The sequence below is a fragment of the Balearica regulorum genome, chromosome 1 (assembly GCF_011004875.1).
Source record: "Balearica regulorum gibbericeps isolate bBalReg1 chromosome 1, bBalReg1.pri, whole genome shotgun sequence".
Lineage (NCBI taxonomy): Eukaryota > Metazoa > Chordata > Aves > Gruiformes > Gruidae > Balearica > Balearica regulorum.
The window spans coordinates 160062914-160083762 of record NC_046184.1 but is presented as its reverse complement, the minus strand read 5'-3'; the positions used below and the strand labels follow the sequence as shown (position 1 = coordinate 160083762).

At 37.8% G+C, this 20849-nt stretch overlaps 1 protein-coding gene across 9 annotated transcripts in view; it reads right to left on the bottom strand.

Annotated features, from left to right (window-relative positions):
* The window catches only part of DOCK9 (dedicator of cytokinesis 9), a 140115-nt gene that overhangs the window by 86148 nt on the left and 33118 nt on the right, over positions 1-20849 (bottom strand). For all 9 annotated transcript variants that reach the window (XM_075740962.1, XM_075741016.1, XM_075740999.1 and 6 more), the window contains exons 2-4: positions 13120-13236; positions 2404-2493; positions 552-634 (exon numbers count right to left, since the gene is read on the bottom strand). In XM_075740962.1, the coding sequence (XP_075597077.1) occupies positions 552-634; positions 2404-2493; positions 13120-13236 (290 nt within the window). The remainder of the gene's footprint in view (positions 1-551; positions 635-2403; positions 2494-13119; positions 13237-20849) is intronic.

Sequence of the window (20849 nt, the reverse complement as noted above, 5' to 3'; positions counted from 1 at the left end):
TCTCAGATATTGAAAAAGTTGGAAAAGATTTCTCTAGCAGACGGTTTAGAAAGTGCATAATAGATGCGGATTAGGCTTTTGCTTTGAATCATCCTGTAAAAATCTGCACTAGTTCAAATATTTGTTCTAACCATCTCAGTTAGGTTCTATTTCCTAAGCTCCTAAAGAGAGTTCCAATGCCTTTGAAGCTACAAAAACAGGATAGTGCAGTTTTTGTTTCATCTAAACATTAGCCTGTTTTAGTTACAATACTTACATTCACAAAGTCAATGCTACAGTTTCTTGTTTTGACCTGCCTATTAATAGGGCAGCATTATTACAGTATCTTTCTAGAAAATGGTTTAACAAGATTTTATACCTTCAAGTTCATCAATATAAATTCCATCCAAGAAACCTTTATCATCTCTACTGACTATTAAACATTGATGTAGTATATTTCAAGTTACATATTACATGTATTAATACATTTCTGTAATAGAGTCATATTAAATACAGTTAGAGTTCTTTCACAAATTTCAAATCTTTATTATACCACTAGATAACACACTTACTTTGGAAGCTGTCGAAACTCTCCTGAATAATCTTCATATCTATAGTTAACAACATGCCAGTCTGAATTGTAGGTTTTGATACACTGTTTTAATGAAAACCAAATATCAATTGGAAGAGGATTAACAGCATTACCTAGACATACACACAAGAAAATCTCTTGAGATACAGCTGTTTATGAACTACTATGGCTACACATCAATCTCAGAAAATTCTGTATACTTCCTTTTTTTTGCAATACAGTCTAGTGCAATACAGATTTTTGCAACAAGTGATATGTTTCAATAGAACATTATCATCTGCTAGAGTGTATCTTATAAAACCAGAAAATGGTCAATACACTCAGCATATGGATTAAACTTCTTCAGTTGTCTGAAAAGTTAAAGTAGCATTTCACTGAAGCTGAAAACATGACTGAGCCTTTAGAAAACTCAGCATTAATATACAGATGGATTATTAAAATTGAGTATTCTATTTCACACATACAGATAAGGAGAAACTAAAACCATCTTGTCCTTAAATTTGTATTTATAGTGCAATTAAATTAATATTTAAACTACATGCTTCCAACTGTTTTAAAGCAATTATGTCATTAAGCTCTGGACTAGATCACAGGAAATACCTTTTTACTCCACCCATACTGCTACAACATAAAAGTACTGGTTTATCTTGGCTTTGATCAAAGTATCATAAAACTGACAAAATCTGTTGCTGGAAACCATATGGTACAAAATTTTATATGTTACATGAATAGACTTACATGTACACAAACATAGCATCTAATAATTCAAAAAAATCTTTTATTTATATTTCAAAATACAAATACTTGCCCAGCAATTGTTTCTGGAGAAACTTATTAAACTTCATGAATTACCTATAACATTCCTCCCGGCTTGTCTACCCTCTTCAAATTTACCTAAGAGTTGCTTAGGTTGAATATTAAAGGCATGTATCACCGTGGAGAAAACACTTTGAGGTTTGAGGTAGATTCAGCTATTTGGAGCTCCTTCAGTTTTCTTGGAATTACATAGACATTTACTTAGAATCATAGAATCACAGAATGTTTTAGGTTGGAAATGACCTTAAAGATCATCTAGTTCCAACTCCCCTGCCATGGGCAAGGACACCATCCACTAGATCAGGTTGCCCAAAGCTAAAATATCAGCTTAAAGTATATCAGTAGAAAACCAGTAGATAACATAAAAAGGACAAAATTTTTAAACCTTTCATTCCTAGAAAGCTTCAACAAGACACTAAATGAAACACAGTATCACAGTCAGAACCACGGGAATGCCAATGTAAGCAAGCAGTTATGAGAAACCTTTAGGTTTGAGGATGTTTCTTCTACATATAGCATACAAACTGAGCAGTTGTAATGCATTTTGGCCTCTGTAAGTGTTACAGCTATGAATATACCTCTGTTGCAGCAAACTGTGCAAGACTGTTATGAACAACCTAAGAATGACTGATGTGAAACACTATCAGGAAAAACAAAATCAGATTGATTCATTCAGATTTACTATTTCTCCCAATATTATGTCTGGAAATAACCCATGTTCATCTGGGAAAGCCAAAAGCATAAACAAGGTGGAAGAGAAGCACGTGCAAAAGCCAATTGCACAAACAAAATAATTCAAAGTTATCCTGTAATCCTTCTTTTCCAGCCACCAATGGAAAAAATATTAGGTTTTCCTGGAAATTTTCCCTTGAAATCATTGACAAGTAAATGGCAATAAATATTTAATTTTTTTTCAGGGCTTTTTTTCTTGTTTTTAAACAGTAAATGAAGCAGAAGAAAAACAATTCAGGTATAATATTGCTATTACACACAGCCACATACAATTCCAGTATTACCTCAGTTACAAACAAGCTTTGAGCTTCCTTCTCTGCATTTTCAGGAACTGTTGAACGAATGTATCGACTCTGCCGTTTCAATAATGCTGTCTGATAAACAACAAAAACAATTAATGAAACTTGCAATTAAAGGAAAGATGACAACACTCAGTTATATAACTAAGAAAGAAGCTCAGCAGAAAACATCCTGCGAACACTGTTTCAAATAGCCAGTTAATGAGAATTTACTTTCATTCAAAGATTAGCAATGTGGTCCTTCTTTCACAGCAAGGTCAAGATTGAAATCTGTAAGAAATAGAAGCTGTAGAAAAGTGTTTTCCTCTATTTTGTTAACATGGGCAAGAAAATACTAGAAAAATAATTCTACCATGACAATGTAACTCCAGTATTTTGAAGACAGATATTAGGGTAGCCTTAGTACTATGTATAAAAACTATTAATCAAGAAAAGTAACAAACCAACACCAAAATAAGAATAGTATTTCAACTGCAGATCTCAGCTGGCAAAAAACAAGACTTGCGCTGTTAAACTGAAGGTTCAGAAAGAAGGCCTGGGTGACTGAAGTATACACTTCAGTCTATCAAAGACTGCGTATCAAGTTGGAACTTATTCCTGTCCTGTGCTGGCGTTGAGAAGCATAGAAAGGCCGCCAGAGAGCAGGAAATCTCTCTGCGACCCTGAAACTCTGCTTCTCAGACCAATGCTAAAGTAAGTCTTAGAGTACTTAAAAATTTATAAGCACGAAAGATGAAAACTTTACAAAATCTTCAGGACCACAAATGCAATAAAATAATTACACAGCAACAGAAATTATTCTGCACCATGCAGAAAAGAATGTCACAGTTTAGGTCATCAGAGATGGACAAAAGAGTTTGCACAGCCTGGACCTCAAAGGAGGTTGTGATCCTTCACCTGTTAGCTATACTCCACACATTGCAGCACCAGGAAGGATCCGAGAAAAATGTGAACAGAAAAAAACTCTACACATTAAAGGTCAAAAAGAAAGGGTACACAAATATATTACCTTAACCTATCTCTGTTGAGAGTTTGATCTGTAAGGTGATAATTTCTGTCATTACCAAAGCCTCACTCCATTATCTGGGGAGGGTATTTGAAGTTAGAATATTCAAGTACAGTAAAGATGTAAAGAAAAAAAAAATTAGCCCATACTCATGGTCAAATCATTCATCTAGTCCAGAACTCTGCTAAAAAGTAACAATGCTAACTGCTTGGGTGGGAGACGTGGGGAGGTATTAAAAACAAAAACCACAAAACCAAAAATATTTCATGGGACCAATAAATCTTGCAATATACAGTTTTAAATAAAAAAAAAACCAACCAAAAAAACCAAACCTGCAAGAAGATAGTCATTCATGCGCTAAAAGCATTTAAGAATGAAGTTTTCTGAATTATAGAAACATACTCCTTATTTCAAACCATATTGAGTTTGAAGTATTTCTTTTCACAAGCTACAGAAAGAAAGACTGTTAAGAGTATTGAGCTATCTTATAAAAGCTGAAGACCAGAATGTCAAGATCCTGTTCTCAGCCTGAAATAGTCTGATATTTGATAGGAAATTATTTATACTTTATATTATATATAAACATGCAGGTAGACTACGCTTTTTTTTTTTAAAAAAAAAAAAAAAAACACCAAACAACCAAAACCCATTATTTAAAAAATAAAAAAAACCCAAAACACCACACACAAAAACCAGAGACAAGGGTGACATCTTTCCAGGCACTTTTCATGGGAAAGCCATGAACTCCTGAATCAAGACCTACCACTGTAGTGGAACTCGGTGAAACTGAACTAGCTGTACATACTTCTAGAACATCTGTTGCTGTTTTCCTGCTACACAATCATAAATATGATAGTAAGGGCTTCTTCTAGTCTTTCACATATGGAAAGATTTTTATCTTAGTACTGTAGCAAGATCAGTGACAAAACAGAAGAATTTAATTTGTTGATTTTGTTCATATTAGTAACTGTCTTAATGCATGCTGCCTCTTTCTCAGCTCATCCATCAGCTACAGTAGCTCACCAGAGAGCTAGGAAATGTAATGAGTATTATCTTTTGATTTAGAGCAAATTCCTAAAAACAATTACTAAAGCAACAGCACAACAATATTTTAAAATGCAAGCATGCACATACATATACATCATATTGAAAAGCAAAATTAAGAAGGAAGGGTTGTCTTCTCTACAAACTTTCTTCACAACTACATTGATTAAACTGTTTTGTCGAAGTTAAGTGTTTCAAGTCTCTGGGTGTGAGTTACCATTTGATTTATGGCAGCATCAGGAACTACAGAGTGTGTTTCTCATGCTCTCAAAGATTAAAAAGAACCTTTCAATTACTGTTTGACAGAACAGTAATTGAAAGTGGGGGTTTTATCTTCTTTAAGGAAGACGGCTTTTAACACTAGCCAGGATTCACACGCACTACTGAGGCACACAACTCTTTCTGATACTACTTTCTGAGTGAGTCTCAGGGATTTCCGATAGTAGCACTACGTGCTCAGGTTTCACTGAAGGCCATGGCAGAAAGGACATTTCACCAAGTCTCACAGCCAAGGAGCACTTGCTGCTTGAAACACAGTGGAACACAGATAGTGAATCTGTCCACAATCAGTGCAGACTGCAATGGATATAGTTTAAGATTTAAGGTCTGCTAGTGAGACATAGCCTTACTTAGCATTTGGGAACGTAGAACCAATTTGAAGTTAGATTTACCATTTTACTTATCTCAGGCTAGAAGGTGTTTTCATGTTCTTAACAGTTTTAGCAAATGGCTTTGTTTCTGAGGTTAAAAAAATTAATATATTTTACTGATCTGGAATGCAATTTTCTGAGCATCCTAGTCCCCTTTCCCATGCTTCAGGGCAAATTAATAGCAAGACAGCCACAGTTCTTAAGATGAACATGCTTGTAGGTGGCACTAAAGAACTGCCAAAAGACGGCCAAGTATTTTGTAGTGAGGTGTCTTAGCATAATGCGTACTTCAGTATTTAAAATTAATGTATAAATGTGTAGCTACAGTGCACTTTTTTCCAGGTCACAGTTTACATAAAAGTCAATGCTGCAAAGTATGAATCAACAAAATCAGTCTTTAGTTCTATCAAGATGAAAAATAAGCATGTGTAAATTTTTCATATACAAAACATCTAATAAAAAAAAAATCCAAAGCCAAGTCACATACAAAGAAGTAGTTCTCAAAATTATCCACTTCATTTTGGGAAATAAGGTGCCAACACCTACACTTCTACAGGAAAAAAAAAAAAGGCAGATCTTAAATGTCCAGCATTTTGTCTAGCATAGGAAGGTATCTTCCTCAACAATTCTACACTGAACAGCAGGTCCACATACAGATACGTTAGAAGAAAGGACTATAATAGATGTAGGTGAGAGTCAGAAGCCAGATAACACACAACGTTCCTCAAGTCCATTTGACCTGTCTTCAGACATATCCATTTTAGTTTGTTATTCCTTAGCTTTTGCCTTTCTCCTAACATGGGTGTTCTACAGTTTTCTCTCCACTTTAGAGATGTTCAAGCAGTTTCTGTCATTTGATTAGGTTCTCTTCCTGCTCTGTAAATTTGACAATGTCCACATAGTGACATTACTCGTATTCTATGCAAGTCTCAGATGCTACAGTGAATAAAGTACAAAATATTGCTGCTGACACCACATACTCACTGCCAATACCTGTTTTAAAAATTATTTTTTCCTCCTCACATGCTCTTTCCAGTGTTGGCTGTTGAATACAAGCTCAAAACCACTTCCCCCTCCACATCCCTATAGGATGCTTGAAGTTATGGTTATTAACAGCTGATTATTCAAAATATTGGGGAAGGAATAAAAAGTGACAACAGTGTACAAGTGTATAAATATAATCAATAAAGGTTTATTAATAAAGTCTTGTATATTACTGGTAAAATAGGGACTACACAAAATGCAGGAAAACTAGGGAGAAAAGTACAGAGTTTCAATTCAACAGTCACATACTCTGGCCTTCCTTACTTTAGATGATGTTACACTGAGGCAAATGCTCAAGAAGCAGTGACAGAAATTGTTTTAGAAGAGTCAATGGAAAAGATGGCACGCTGTATGTTATATCATGCCCTTAAAGATACTACGTGCCAGAAGAGACGTAGCAGTTGTATGGGAAGTGTCAGAAGCTGTATTATAAGGTAGTTTCTAAACTAAATTGAAGCCTTGATTTAGAATAGCTAAAAGACTCAAGGAAAAACACAAAACAGATTTTGAAAGAAAAAAGTCATAGTGAAATTTCTTTGAACATTTCAAAATAAGTTATTGTATTTTGACCAGGTTACTTTGTGCTCTCCAAAATGACATTACTTGAACATTTTTTGCTTGTTCCTTCTACTCAAGATACACCTTCTTGTAATATGACCTGAATTTACTTTTATTTCTGCAAAGTTGGCATAATATCTATTTTCAGAGGTACTTAACTCGTATTAACTAAAAGCCAAGAGCTTTAAGTGAAAGTGTGCTAAATCCATATGGCTCAAAACCAAAAGCAGCAAAGGTGAAAATGTCCAAGCTAGACACTAAAACGCCTTCAAAATAACAGTGGGATGCCTTTGTAATGGCATATTCAGTTTGGGTAGGAACTTACCCACATTTTATTTGCTACGAGTAAACTTATCCTGTATTAGGAAAAATATTTCCTATAAGAATGGAGGTAGTACTCATTTTGAAACAAAAGCATTAAGATACAAGGTTTCTTTCAATAATTTATGTGCTATGCAGTTAATTTAAACATCACTAATTTCGCAGCCATTGAGCATATGATTTTAACGTGATCCATGAAGGTGGTCTGTTTTAAACTAATGCTATTTCATTATGAAGCCATTTCATTGAATAAACTACTGAAATTCAGGTGACTTAGAATAATTATAAGCCATAAAGAGGCACAAAATTAGATACAAGAGTACCAAATGGATATAGTCATTCAAGGTCTTGAAAGAGAAGATTCTTTCTGCTCAACAAGAGCCTAGAAGAGGTATAGCCTTGAATGACTGACAGCATTGTAATTGAGAGTAGCAAGAACATTAATAAGAGATGTTCCAATGGATTGCAGGAAAGTGGTTCTATCATCTTAATTAAACAAACAAACTACATGGGGACCATAATGAAAACAAAACCAACAACAAAACAGCAAATGAACAGACTAACAAAGGACGAGGGTACTGAAAGTTTAGACAGCCCAATTACTAAGAGTGAAAGCAAACTCAGTGATGTTAACAGTAAAATGGATCTCCAAATACAATGTGACTGCCCCGATAAATTTGATGAGTAGTAGTTAGGGAATACCCTGATTAGTGGATTCAGCGCAGAAAACTCAGAACTTGAGCTTGTGAAAAGCAACTGAAACAATCTTGAAATGATAAATTAAAAAATGACCCAATATGTGATGAGAAAGTTGCTGATAAAGATCTCTTCTGGAAACCAGAGAAAACCAAATCTCATTATTATTTGGATATGATGGCATCAACGAAAAAGTAAAAACTCAAGAGAAAAAAAAAATTACAGGCCTATCAGAATTATCTGAAGATCAGCATGAAGCAGGAGAAAAATTATGCTTTTCTGAAAAATAAATGAGCTGCTACCAAACATGTATAAAAGGAGAGAAAAAAGGATTCACAGCCTCGGCTAACCAAGTTTAGGGTGATGGCAAATGCATTTAAGTGAAAATCTGGAAAGGTTCCATTGGCTGAAGAATAGTCCTTCAACCTTTATGAGTTTTCGCAGAACAGAGCATTTTCTGCTCCATCCTTGCTCAAATATTTCTTTGGTAGTAGTTTGAGCTCAGAGCTACTTCTGACAGCATCTTTGGACAACAGGCACAGCTGAACAGAAAAAGGTGACCTATGGGGTTTTTTCCTTTCCCTCACTAGGCAAATAACTTCAATCAGGAGAAAAAAAAAGCTGTATATGGTCCAAAGAAGCCAGCTGCTGTGCAAGCTTTCTTTTCTGATATGGACTAACAATTCATATCAGTTCTCCTTTAATATTTAGCTTCTCTGAGGTTGTAAGAGTTACAAACTGAACGCAGCACTGACTATGTCTACGGAACAAGACATTAAAACATTTGTTACAAAAATCTTGCCTTTTAATTCCTGCAAGTATTGTTACTAGTTATATGAAAAACACACTTATTAAATTATATTTCAGTTATCTAACTGCATTACCTGAAAAAGTTATCCAAATTAGGCAAAAACATTTGTCTCATTTCTCCCAAAATAATTTCCATTTTAGCACAAATTCTACAGTGCTATCAATCTACCTCCTGGATACTACATGACTACTTCTGTAATCTACCAAAAATTGTAGAAATGATATCTAGTGCTGGAAAATATTTTCTGTGCTGTTTTAAGTGCTAGCTTTAAGGCCATGCTGGTAACAAAATAACCTTACTCTTAATGTCTGTATAAATTATCAGGGCTTGGCTTCCTTTTTAGGTAAGTGTTTTTTTAGATTCTAATCAGTTTAACCTAAGCATGAGGAAAAACTTTGTAAAAATAAAAAATAAATGTTCTAAGAGGAAATGGCTTGAACAGGTTTTTAGACAATGGTAGGAGTTTCCACCTATAAACTGTTTGAAGTGTATATACAGGTAGTTCTAAATACTCCAGCTCCCTATTTTAAATTCACTTTGTGGGAAATGAGGGCAGTATCAAACATTTGAGCTGAGGCTTACTCAAGAGCTGCCCACACATTGCGTGACAGCAACAACTTAGGAAAAAGGAGTTGAAAAAAAATATATGTGAAGCAGAATGGCAAATACAGAAAATATGCCATTATTTAAACCATAGAATCATTTAGGTTGGAAAAGACCTTTAAGATCATCAAGTCCAACTGTTAACCTAGCACTGCCAAGTCCAACCACTAAACCATGTCCCGAAGCACCACGTCTACACGTCTTTCAAACACCTCCAAGGACCGTGACTCAACCACTTGCCTGGGCTGACTGTTCCAATGATTGACAACCCTTTCGGTGAAGATATTTTTCCTAATATCCAACCTAAACCTCCCCTGGAGCAATTTGAGGCCGTTTCCTCTTTGTCCTATCACTTCTTGCTTGGGAGAAGAGACCAATACCCACCTCACCACAACCTCCTTTCAGGTAGTTGTAGAGAGTGAGGAGGTCTCCCCTCAGCCTCCTTTTCTTTCTCCAGGCTAAACAACCCCAGTTCCCTTAGCCGCTCTTCATAAGACTTGTGCTGGACACGCTCCAGCATCTCAATGTCCTTCTTGTAGGCAGGGGCCCAAAACTGAACACAGGACTCAGGGTGCGGCCTCACCAGAGCCGAGTACAGGGGGACTATCACTTCCCTAGTCCTGCTGGCCACACTATTCCTGATGCAAGCCAGGATGCTGTTGGCCTTCTTGGCCACCTGAGCTCACAGTCAGCCGGTTGTCGACCAACACCCCCAGGTCCTTTTCCGCCAGGCAGCTTTCCAGCCACTCTTCCCCAAGCCTGTAGCATTGCCTGGGGTTGTTGTGACCCAAGTGCAGGACCCGGCACTGAGCCTTGTTGAACCTCATCCAGTTGGCCTTGGCCCATCCATCCAGCCTGTCCAGATCCCTCTGCAGAGCCTTCCTTCCCTCAAGCAGATCAACACTACCACCCAGTATGCTGTCGTCTGCAAACTCACTGAGGGTGCGTTCCATCCCCTCATCCAGATCACTGATAAAGACATTAGAGAGAGCTGGCCTGAGTACTGAGCCCTGGGGAACACCACTTGTTACCGGCTGCCAACTGGATTTAACTCCATTCACCACAACGCTCTGGGCTTGGCCACCCAGCCAGTTTTCTACCCAGCAAAGCATACACCCATCCAAGCCATGAGCAGCCAGTTTCTCCAGGAGAATGCTGTGGAAAATGGTGTCAAAGGCTTTACTAAAGTCCAAGTAGACAACATCCACAGCCTTTCCCTCATCTACTGCGCAGGTGACCTTGTCATAGAAGGAGCTCAGCTTAGGCAGGACCTGCCTTTCATAAACCCACGCTGACTGGGCCTGATCACCTGGTTTTCTTGTATATGCCATGTGATGGCACTCAAGATGATCCGGTCTGTAACCTCTGGCACCAAGGTTAGACTGACAGGACTGCAGTTCCCTGGATCCTCCTTCTGGCCCTTTTGTAGATGGGCATCACGTTTGCTAACTTCCAGTCAACTGGGACCTCCCCAGTTAGCGAGAACTGCTGATAAATGATGGGAAGTGGCTTGATGAGTGCCAGCTCCCTCAGCACTCTTGGGTTGAGGTGGGGGGGGAATCCCATCTGGCCCTATAGACCTGTGTGTGTCTAAGTGGTGTAACAGGTCACTAACCATTTCCCCTGGGATTTTGGGGGCTTCATTCTGCTCCCTATCCCTGTTTTCCAGCTCAGGGGGCTGGCTGCTCTGAGAACAACTAGTCTTACTGCTAAAGACTGAGGCAAAGAAGGCATGAAATACCTCAGTCTTTTCTTCATCCTTTGCTTTCCCTAGTTGGCTCCCTCACCAGCCATGTCAGGAAGTTATCTTTCACACCTCGGAACCTCCTAGACTTGTTTCCTCTCTGCTGTATTGTATTTCCAGCAACCATCTGCTAAGTTGAAGTTCCCCACAGGAACAAGGGCCAGCAATAGTGAGTGAGACTCCTCTTCTTGATTCAAATGATATTGACAACTATTTAAATACTAATGATTTAAAAACTGTAAATATGATTATAGAAAACTGTACAGGGTTAAAAGGTTTAACTTGCAAAAAAATAAATAAGCACATAAGGGATTTCTGTACTCAGACTGAGTAATATTTTCTTAATACACTGAATGACAAATTTAAATGCATTGTGCTGTTGAAAACAAGCTAGATAGATCAAAGTAGTATTGGACAGTCACGTGTACAATAAAAAACATTTGGAGTAAGTTTGTGCCAGCAAATCCTAAAAGGAAATGAGAGTTTGATAGCATATATTTTGATAGTACAAACCCCTCTGCATATAAATCAAGTATAAAATGAGATTCTGCCAAAGACTATATAAAGGAAACACAGAAAACTTATTCAGATATTATACTGCTGAGGGATAAAGAAACAGGAAATCTGACTATATTCCAAACCTGTGACTACCTGAAGGAAATCATCTGATGTAACACACACTTTAATGACTGCATTGATGCAAATCTGATCACAGAATCCAAACAAAGGATGACAAAAGGCATTACAGTTTGTGAACAAAAGTCATTCCCTTTAAAGGATCAGACTGAGAACTATGGACTAGCTTCAGTTATATAGGCCTGAGGTTAAGAATTGCAGAAGAGGTCACTTGAAACAGCGGCTAAACACTTCAGACATCCCCCAGACTGCTCAAACAAAGTGCCTGAGCAATTCTTGATAGGTTTGTTTCTTCTCCATTGATAATTCAGAGCTGTTCACCAGAATGACCTCTGGTAATTGAACTAGTCAATTAGATAAGAGTATGCTTAGCAGAAGTGTCCATGATTCCTCTTGATCTGCAATACTGAGGAGCCACACTGTAGAAGGGGATCTGGCTGATACAGCCCATACATGCTTTTCAGTCCCAAAGCCAATAAATACCTGGTGTAGGGCATCACCATGAGTGGTCGAGCATTTGAACACTAATATCATTAGGTAATGTTCATAGGCAGCACGACTTCCTTTTGGAAGAAGTCTTACTTGCAGTCCTTCAAAACTTTCACATGTGGCTGAGAATACATGAAGCTAGAAAGAATTTGTGAAAAATTCAACATATGTAATTTATGGGACTTTATATGCCCATCTGTAGAAATACACCAACTCATCACCAACTTTCCCCATGGTAAATAAACTTAGCTTCAACTACTTGGCTGAATAAACTGCACAGCTTTTCAGGTAGGTTTTTGCAGAACAATTCTGAGGTATTCAACTATGATACAGTCCCCAGAAGTAGTTAATGTACAGACAGTTCAGATATTTGTATACTTTTCAAACTTACATAGACATTTTGACTGCATTTATGGGCACATGTAAGAGACTTTCCTCAATATTTACACTAACTCCGGTCTCTAAGATGTTTGGTGGTTATCCTAACTGGTTCTATAACAAGATTCAAAAAAGTGTATTTAAATAAACTCTTTATTTAATAAACACGGTTGTTTTATAGACATATATCAAGATGATCACAAGTCTCTGTAAAGTGTGGCTTAATCAAGTCAGAGCCCTGTTATGCAGTGGGTATTTTGTCAAAACCCAATTTTGGCTGCTAACATGCAGCTGAGTAACAGCTTTCATTTGAACAGGTTCGTGCTCTTCACTGTTAAGGGGGGTAAAAAAGAAAAAAAACAATTTAAGAATTAAAGCATGACAAAAAGCAAATACCTTGTTTAAACAAACATCACATTATTTCCTGTGTCAGAAAGGGGAGAAATATCTAAAAATGACTAATCACCTATTTCAAAAGGCAGTAAAATTGCTGAGTTGCAGAAGTAGACTTTATAATCTGAACGGATGAAGAAATTTTGCTATTTCTTCTTCTGTAACCTGACAGAATAAATCGAACAGCATAAAGGGCAATTTCTTATTTTATTTTATTTAGCTAAAGAGAGTTAAAAAACAAAGAAATGGGAAGTTGTCATGACTACTGCTGCTAAAAAATCTGTCTTTTAAAAAAAAAAAAAAAAGGGGGGGAGGAAGATTAAATTACCTGAAAGTCATCATAAGGGAACAGTAGCATCTCACGTAAAGCATCATTCAAAATCTGCGTCTTCCTCTGAACGATGACATTTTCATAGTCTATTGGTTCTATGAGCTTTGGTTTTGCCTAGGAAAAAAAAAAGGAAAATAAATTCAGGTATAGTGAGGAAAAATTGCAATTGTTGACTCATTTTAAGAAGCTGCTTTTTAAAAGGTTGGCAAAATAAGATTTCATCTACATTGAAAACTTACAATATTCAAGATGCAGACTTTATGTCACACTATACCATATGTGTAAGTGCAACTGATACAGAGACAAGCATGCTAGCAAGAAAGAGACAAGTATTCCTTCCTCAGAAGGAAGAAACAGAACTATTTCACAAAACACACTAAGTCAGAGCTTATCAGGATAATCATGTATGTCTTTTCATTGTAAAAAATTATTATAAATAAATTAGTAGTCTCTTACGTTGGTGGTTACATTTGCTTGATATCACCCAGAAAGCTCTGATCTGTGTTTAGCAGGGTTTAAACCAATCTTAATTCAAAGCTAAAATTAAAACAAATTTCAATCTAGTAGTAATCTGCAGTAGGAGTAAGCTAATTGACATTCCTCCTTCTCTACAGTTTTTTTAAAATTCCCATAGGCCATTTACTTCCTCCTAATTGCATGAGTTGCTTTTGGCAGTTACTATGCATAGACTCACCATTTGAGCCCTATACTACTATCAAGGCATTACAGCTGGCTGCACACAATCAGAGAAAAACCTTCACCCTGCCAAGTATGCTGTTAAGTGGTCAGATGGCAAAGCAGGTTTACAGAGAGGTCTCAATGAGGCAGCACTGCCTCAGAGCATGCAAACTAATACAAAGCTGGAGTTGTAATCTAGCTTGCACTTTCTGTGACTAAAAATGTCTATCTCAGTATCAGACACGAATTTACTTTTTTTTTTTTTTTACAATGTGGTAATTACAAGAGACTTTCCAATTGATACTTTATTAATATCAGTGGTACTAATTTCAAAGTAAGGTATATTAAACATAAGAATAACAGCAAGGCCAGCTTATGCTATCATTATAGCTGATCAGATAGGATGAGATTTATTATATATATATTTATAAACTTACATTAAGAAGCTTTCAAATTCCACCTGTACTGCACAGAAGAAATATTTTTATGTCTAGCAGAGCTGAAATGGTTCCAGTGAATGAGACTGTATCTTGCTGGTGACTGGTCACCAGCAGTGTTCCTCAGGGTTCAATTCTAGGGCCAGTCCTGTTCAATATATTTATCAACGATCTGGATGCAGGAGTTGAATGCACCATCAGAAAGTTTGCTGATGATACCAAACTGGGAGGTGCTGTTGACTGTCTTGAGGAACAAGAGGCCTTACAGAGGGATCTAGATAGACTGGAGCACTGGGCAATCATCAATGGGATGTCATTTAACAAGTCTAAATGCCACATTCTGCACCTAGGCTGGAGTAACACCGGAGACACGTATAAACTGGGAGAAGAGTGGCTGGAAAGCAGCCTTGCAGAAAGGGATCTGGAGGAGCTGGTCGGCAGCAGCTCAACATGAGCCAGCAGTGTGCCCTGGCAGCCAAGAGGGCAAACCACATCCTGGGGGGCATCAAACACAGTGTAACCAGCTGGTCAAGAGAGGTGATTGTCCTGCTGTACTCAGTGTCAGTGCAGCCTCACCTGGAGTACTGTGTGCAGTTCTGGGCCTCCCAATTTCAGGAGGTGAAGGTCCATGAATGTGTCCAGAGGAGGGTAACAAAGCTGGTGAAAGGGCTGGAAGGAATGTCCTATGAGAAGCAGCTGAGGACTTTGGCCTCATCTAGTTTGGAGAAAAGGGGGCTGAGGGGCGACCTCATTGCTCTCTACAGCTTCCTGAGGAGGGGACGTGGAGAGGGAGGTGCTGAGCTCTTCTCCCTGGGATCCAGTGATAGGATGTGTGGGAATGGTTCAACGCTGCTCCAGGGGAAATTCAGACTGGACATTAGGAAGGATTTCTTTACCGAGAGGGGGGTCAAACCCTGGAACAGGCTTCCTAGAGAGGTGGTCCATACCCCAAGCCTGTCAGTGTTTAAGAGGCACTTGAACAATGCCCTTGACAACAGGCTTTAACTTGGTCAGCTCTGAAGTGGTCGGGCAGTTGGACTAGATGATCATTGTAGGTCCCTTCCAACTGAAACATTCTATTCCATATTCTATTGTAATCATTAGTATATCAATAATACTCCTGAGAATCTATACAGATCTTTTCTTCATCTAAAAGTGAATCAATTTTTTTTCCCCCCCCAAGGAATTAAGAAAGCTTTAGTCAGAGAAGGTTACCAAAGTTTTCAGGCTTAGTCCACAGGCTACTCAAAAGTTACTTGGGATTCCCTCATATCTACCATATGGTGGTTTTACTGTTAAGAAAAATGCAAGAACACAACAGTGCATAACAGCTGAAAAGGGCAAAAAAGCAAAATCTGGAAAATAAATCTATCTAAAAATGATCAACAAAATGTAGCTTTGTCAGTAAAAATAGCTACCATTTGCAATTAAACTGGAAGGATTTACTAAAAGTTCATAAGCCATCTAACAACATGCTCAGCACAGGCCAGTACATGCGAGCTTGCCATCTTTCTCCTCAGAGGAGATGGAGAACAGCTGTTCAGTTCGCTTTCTATTGTCCCCAACACATTTTGAGGGCTTAGTACCTGAACTACAACTACTGCTATATCTTCTCCTCTCATTCACAAACACGGCTTATCACAAAGCCAAGAACTAACACCAGTGTCCATGAGAAAAGGCTTAAGCTTGTGGTCATGCACCCATCTGTAGCTGAAGTGGTTGGACCATTTTGACTTAGATCAGAAAAGTACAGGAGAAGTACATAAACACAGCATAAGAAACGGTTACATTTTCTCTAATGTACTAAAACACAAAATATTTTGGTTGCAAGAACACTTTCTGTTAAGTCTACCTTTGAATATTCGGCCTGCTGCAATGAATCCAAAACTACTGAAATGGTGTACTCAAAAGGCCAGATGCACCTTCTTCACCCAACTATTTGACACATTTCCTAGATGCAGGCTCTACCAAATTACCCCTTCACAAAATTTCAGGTTAAACAGCCCCACTGTGCCAGATTGTCATAAGTTCTGATTCCAAAGAAATTCCAGTAACTACACCTACCCTCTCCAGCTCTTCACCAAGGCATAACTGTCCAGTATAAATTTACTTCCTTAAGCAAATGAGATGGGGATAACAGAGTATGTAGAGCCCCTCAAACTTTACTGCTCTTTAAATGAGCTACCATAGAACATATAATTCAAAAAGCAAGACACCCTTTGCTCATTTTTCTCCCATTTTCAATGTAACAGGTCTCCCTCTCTACCCAGGCAAGCAAGATGCTCACTCACCTGTCACTGAGCTTGAGCTCTTGTGCAGTATACTCTCACACTAAAACAAGGTTTAGAGACTACTACAGTACTATGGTCGAGTCAGTCCATATGGTCAAGTTGGCCTTTAGCACATGACCATTCCTGTTGAAGAGTTTACCCTGAGAAATGATGTGCAATGTGCTGCAGTGACAGGTTGATTTGAGTGTGGTGCGGGATGACTGACCTTTAGGAAAAACAAAAATAAATACTCCAAATTAAACTGGGTCTAAGAAATGAGTAGGGGAGAAAGATCATTTGAGTTGTGTGTACAATCAGTCTCTTCTGTTAGCTAAACACTTGGCTTCAATTAATTGAAAGGAGGGCTGACACTAGAAGGACCCTCTCTCTCTCGTGGCACATTCCCTGAGCCTTCTCACATTAATACCAGCAAGTGAACAGTTGTATTTTTGAGGCAGGCTAGGAATGATCTGGCTTTAAAGGGTTCCTCCCAACCAGCAAGCTTTCAAACAGATTGGCTCTCTGAAATGCTGATCAGATGGCTGCACGACCACTTGTGCCAATAGATGGGAGCTGATGGGATCCTTTCAGAAGCAGAAAAGATTCAGATTGCTAAACATAACATGAAACTCTGTCCTTATTAAAAGCTGTTGCAAAAGCTTTTTTGAATTCTGTTACTCAGCTTCAGTGCAGCTCACAATTTTTAAAATGTCCTTAAAAAAATAATTTAATTCAGGCCACATATTTTGATGACTTCAAATGCAATTTGGGAAGCCTTTTAAAGGAAAGAAGAAAAAAATACATGGTAAATACAGTCAGGGGGTTCACATATCAGGACATCTACTGTCTGAACTAGCAAGAAGATAGATCACAGCACCAATTCCACTAACTGGTAGCAAGGGTAAGCTGTCACTTCAAATGGCTAATGGATTTTTCTGTGGTGCCGCCCATGATCAGCATTTTCATCCTTTTCTTCCTGGTGCTGAAGAGCTACGTCCATTCTCTTGCTAATTCTCTTGGGAAGGCAACAGGTGAAAACTGGAAGAAAGCTAGCTCTGGCTCCTCTCATTTTACCAGCAAAAACAGAAGAAAAGGATTACTTTTAAAAACAGCATAACTAAACTTATTTCACGGGCACACACACAAAAAAAAAAAAATCACTTCTCTAGCACAGCTAATTCAAAAACCAAAGATGTATATACTGAAGCTTCAGAAAGCATCCAATTCATTGCAAATGCATGTGTCTACCCTATAGTCACAGAGCAGGTCCTTCACAACCATAAAATTGATTAAAAAAAAATCTTAAAAGAGAATGAGCTTTGCTCACATTTTGCTTCCATGCCATAAACACAAGATTAAAAAACAATCCTCACTCATTAGCAGCTTTTAAAGAATCTAAAGCTCTCTGGAGCCGAGGGCCTGAATATACACCTCTCCTCTAAGTCAATGGAACACAGAGGTAGTTAGTGGTACCAGAAAACCACACCGTATTCCTATTTAATCAGAAAAGTACGTGATTTGCAGAAATTTCATTTCTGTAAAAATTCATGAAGAATTTGCTTCCCCAGGTTTCTCCAAACTGCTACTCATTTATTTCTCAGTCATTTGTCATATTCAAAAGGAAGAGGATGTTTTATCAGTTTGAACCAGATATGAAAAAAGAAAACAATAAACAGCACAGTGACATTGGCATTTAGCCAAATCTACAACACCACAAGGAAGCAGATTCTCTCTCAAGCTCTTCTTCAGCAAAAAAGATTTTTCCGGTCTATTATTTCATGTAATATTAAAAGAAAAGACAGTGAGTAGGTACATTATTGTTGAATATGATTTACAGACCAGCTGACGCAGACAAAACTCAGCCCAGTCAAAACTGCAAAAATTCAAGTTTACAAGCACTCAACATCAGTCTTTAAACAAGGCTTAACTTTTCCTATTAGTCTGCAACAAGCAATATTTTTATTTCTGTAATCTAAGAAAATGCTAAGAGCATAGGGGCTTCATGGGGTCCAGCACTCAAGCTAGCCAATGCCGTATTTGTAGAAAGATAAACATACCACTTCAGTTTTTGCCAGTGTATTATAGGTATGGAAACTTATCAAAATAAGAAGCATTTCAAAGCAGCAGTCATGACACTCATATGGTAACCATTTTGATCTGCCAGAATATGGTTTATATATTTAGACAAGCGGTGTGAAAAGCCATCAGATAAAGGGAATTTTAAGTCAGGAGTTCAATGATTGCCTACACTATATATTATGGAAAACAATAATACAGTGCATTTTTTCCTCACACGTTTAAATTGAGATCAATGTTATCTTCCTCTTGTCTTGTCACAAAACAAAGAATGGTCAGGTTAAGCACACTGGGTATTGTTAGCCTCATGCTACAAAACATCATTTACCTTATAAAAACATATTTAGCACACACACCTGCAAATTAACAAGTCCCCATAAAGAGTAGAATGGAGCTACAAGCACTAACAGGCAACACAGCATGTGAATTGATGAATATATGGTGTTACATATTTCTCAAAATTGGTCTGAAGCAAGCTACTTTGGACAAAATGAGGAGATAATTTAATACTAAACATGGGTAACAGCTCTCTGTATCTTACTGTCCCCACAACCACAATAAACTCAAAATAAATTACCCAGGTTGTGGTTTTTAATCAACTTAAAAATCCATTCCAAAAAATATGTATCCTAGAGCTTATTCTTAAATATTGTATTACTCACTATCCTCTTTCTTAGGTAGGGTTAACTTTGTGATGTAAACTTTGGGGCAGTGGGAGGGAATAAGCTGCTATAGGTTTATGTAAAAAACCCTATTGCTATGCATATATTTAAGCAACAATATGCTTTAATTGACAAATTCAAAATTTTTAAGTCTCTAGGACTTGACAAAATGAAAGGTATTAAGTCACCTGTTCTCATGCTTACATAAACAGACCAGACGTACTTACTGGGGCTACAGACACAGAGTGAGCCATACAAAGAATAGACAGAGAAGCTTTTTTGCACAGTGTTTCTTTAAAAAACAATAATTCTTTTTTCAGTTTAACCTGAAAGCCTGAAAACTCTTGTTCTATTGTTCACCCAAGTCTTCAGGGGGCTGTAACAGAAGAGTGGGGGTTTCCAGAACTCAGTGAACACAGTTGAAATTACAAAGCATTGTGCTTTTATTTAGAAGAAATATTTCGTTGACAGTCAAGGTCCATTTAAACACAAGAACACTTTTCAGAGCTCAAACATTTTGATTAGACCTTCTGTTTTGCCAGTATTTACATCAGATTGTTAATATGGATGCAGTTCCAGCTGTTTAATTTCTAGCCTCCTCCATGATTTGCTTTACCTTCAGATGCAAAGCAAGCATGCTGTGTCCTGTGCAGTTCTCTTATCAGCACAGAAACTTCTAAGACTAGAATCAGACTTGAGCAACGCTCTGGTGGATGGAGGAGCTCAGGTGCCTTACATTTTATACTGCCAGTGTGTTTCCAAGCAGAAAGATGGCCTCCAGAAGTTCCGACTTCCCAGAAACACCATCTGATTTGATAAGCAGTTACTACTTCTATCAAAATGCAACTGGACAGCACGTGTACTAATTTGGTAACTTCTACAACAGCTAGCACAACAGCAGTTCATCCCAAGTCAGGTTTTGAGGCACCACCCAAAAAAATCTAAATGGGCTCTTCGTGCTTGTTAACCTCAAAAGCAAAAGTTATGACACAATCTAATTCAAATCACAGGAAAACAAGAGAGCATATGTACTAACAAACTGGCACTGGAAACAGCAGATGATTCCTTTTGTCAACCTACCCACCTAATCAGGAAAAGTTAATTCAGGCACAGTGCTCAATCAAATAACATTGTTTCAACATCACATGGGATGACAGACAAATATTCCCTCAGTACTCTAGCAGACTGTTAAGTACATGCAAAAAAATTAAATTAATATCACAAAAAGTTGTTGCTGCTTTGCAGTCCTGACAGCTGATTCTGTCTCATCTTTATAAGGGATTACTCAAAAAACTCGAGTGCTAGGTAAATCACGTCATAATTGCCCATACAAATGGAATACCTCCACACCTGAAAAAAGTCTTAGGCAACAGTTGGTGAGAAATATTGCTAGAGTAAACCAGAAGCCTCCTGTTCCAAATAGTTTTGAAGATTGCTATCTAATACAATTTAAGGTTTCTAATCCATACAAGAAGTTCTGCTGTTCACATTTTGTTACACCAACTAGCAATGTTACCAGTCTTCCTTATCACCTTACTGCATGTTATACCAGTGCAAAAATATCTACTTACACTGTGACAGTAAAGATCTACTGCAACATCACA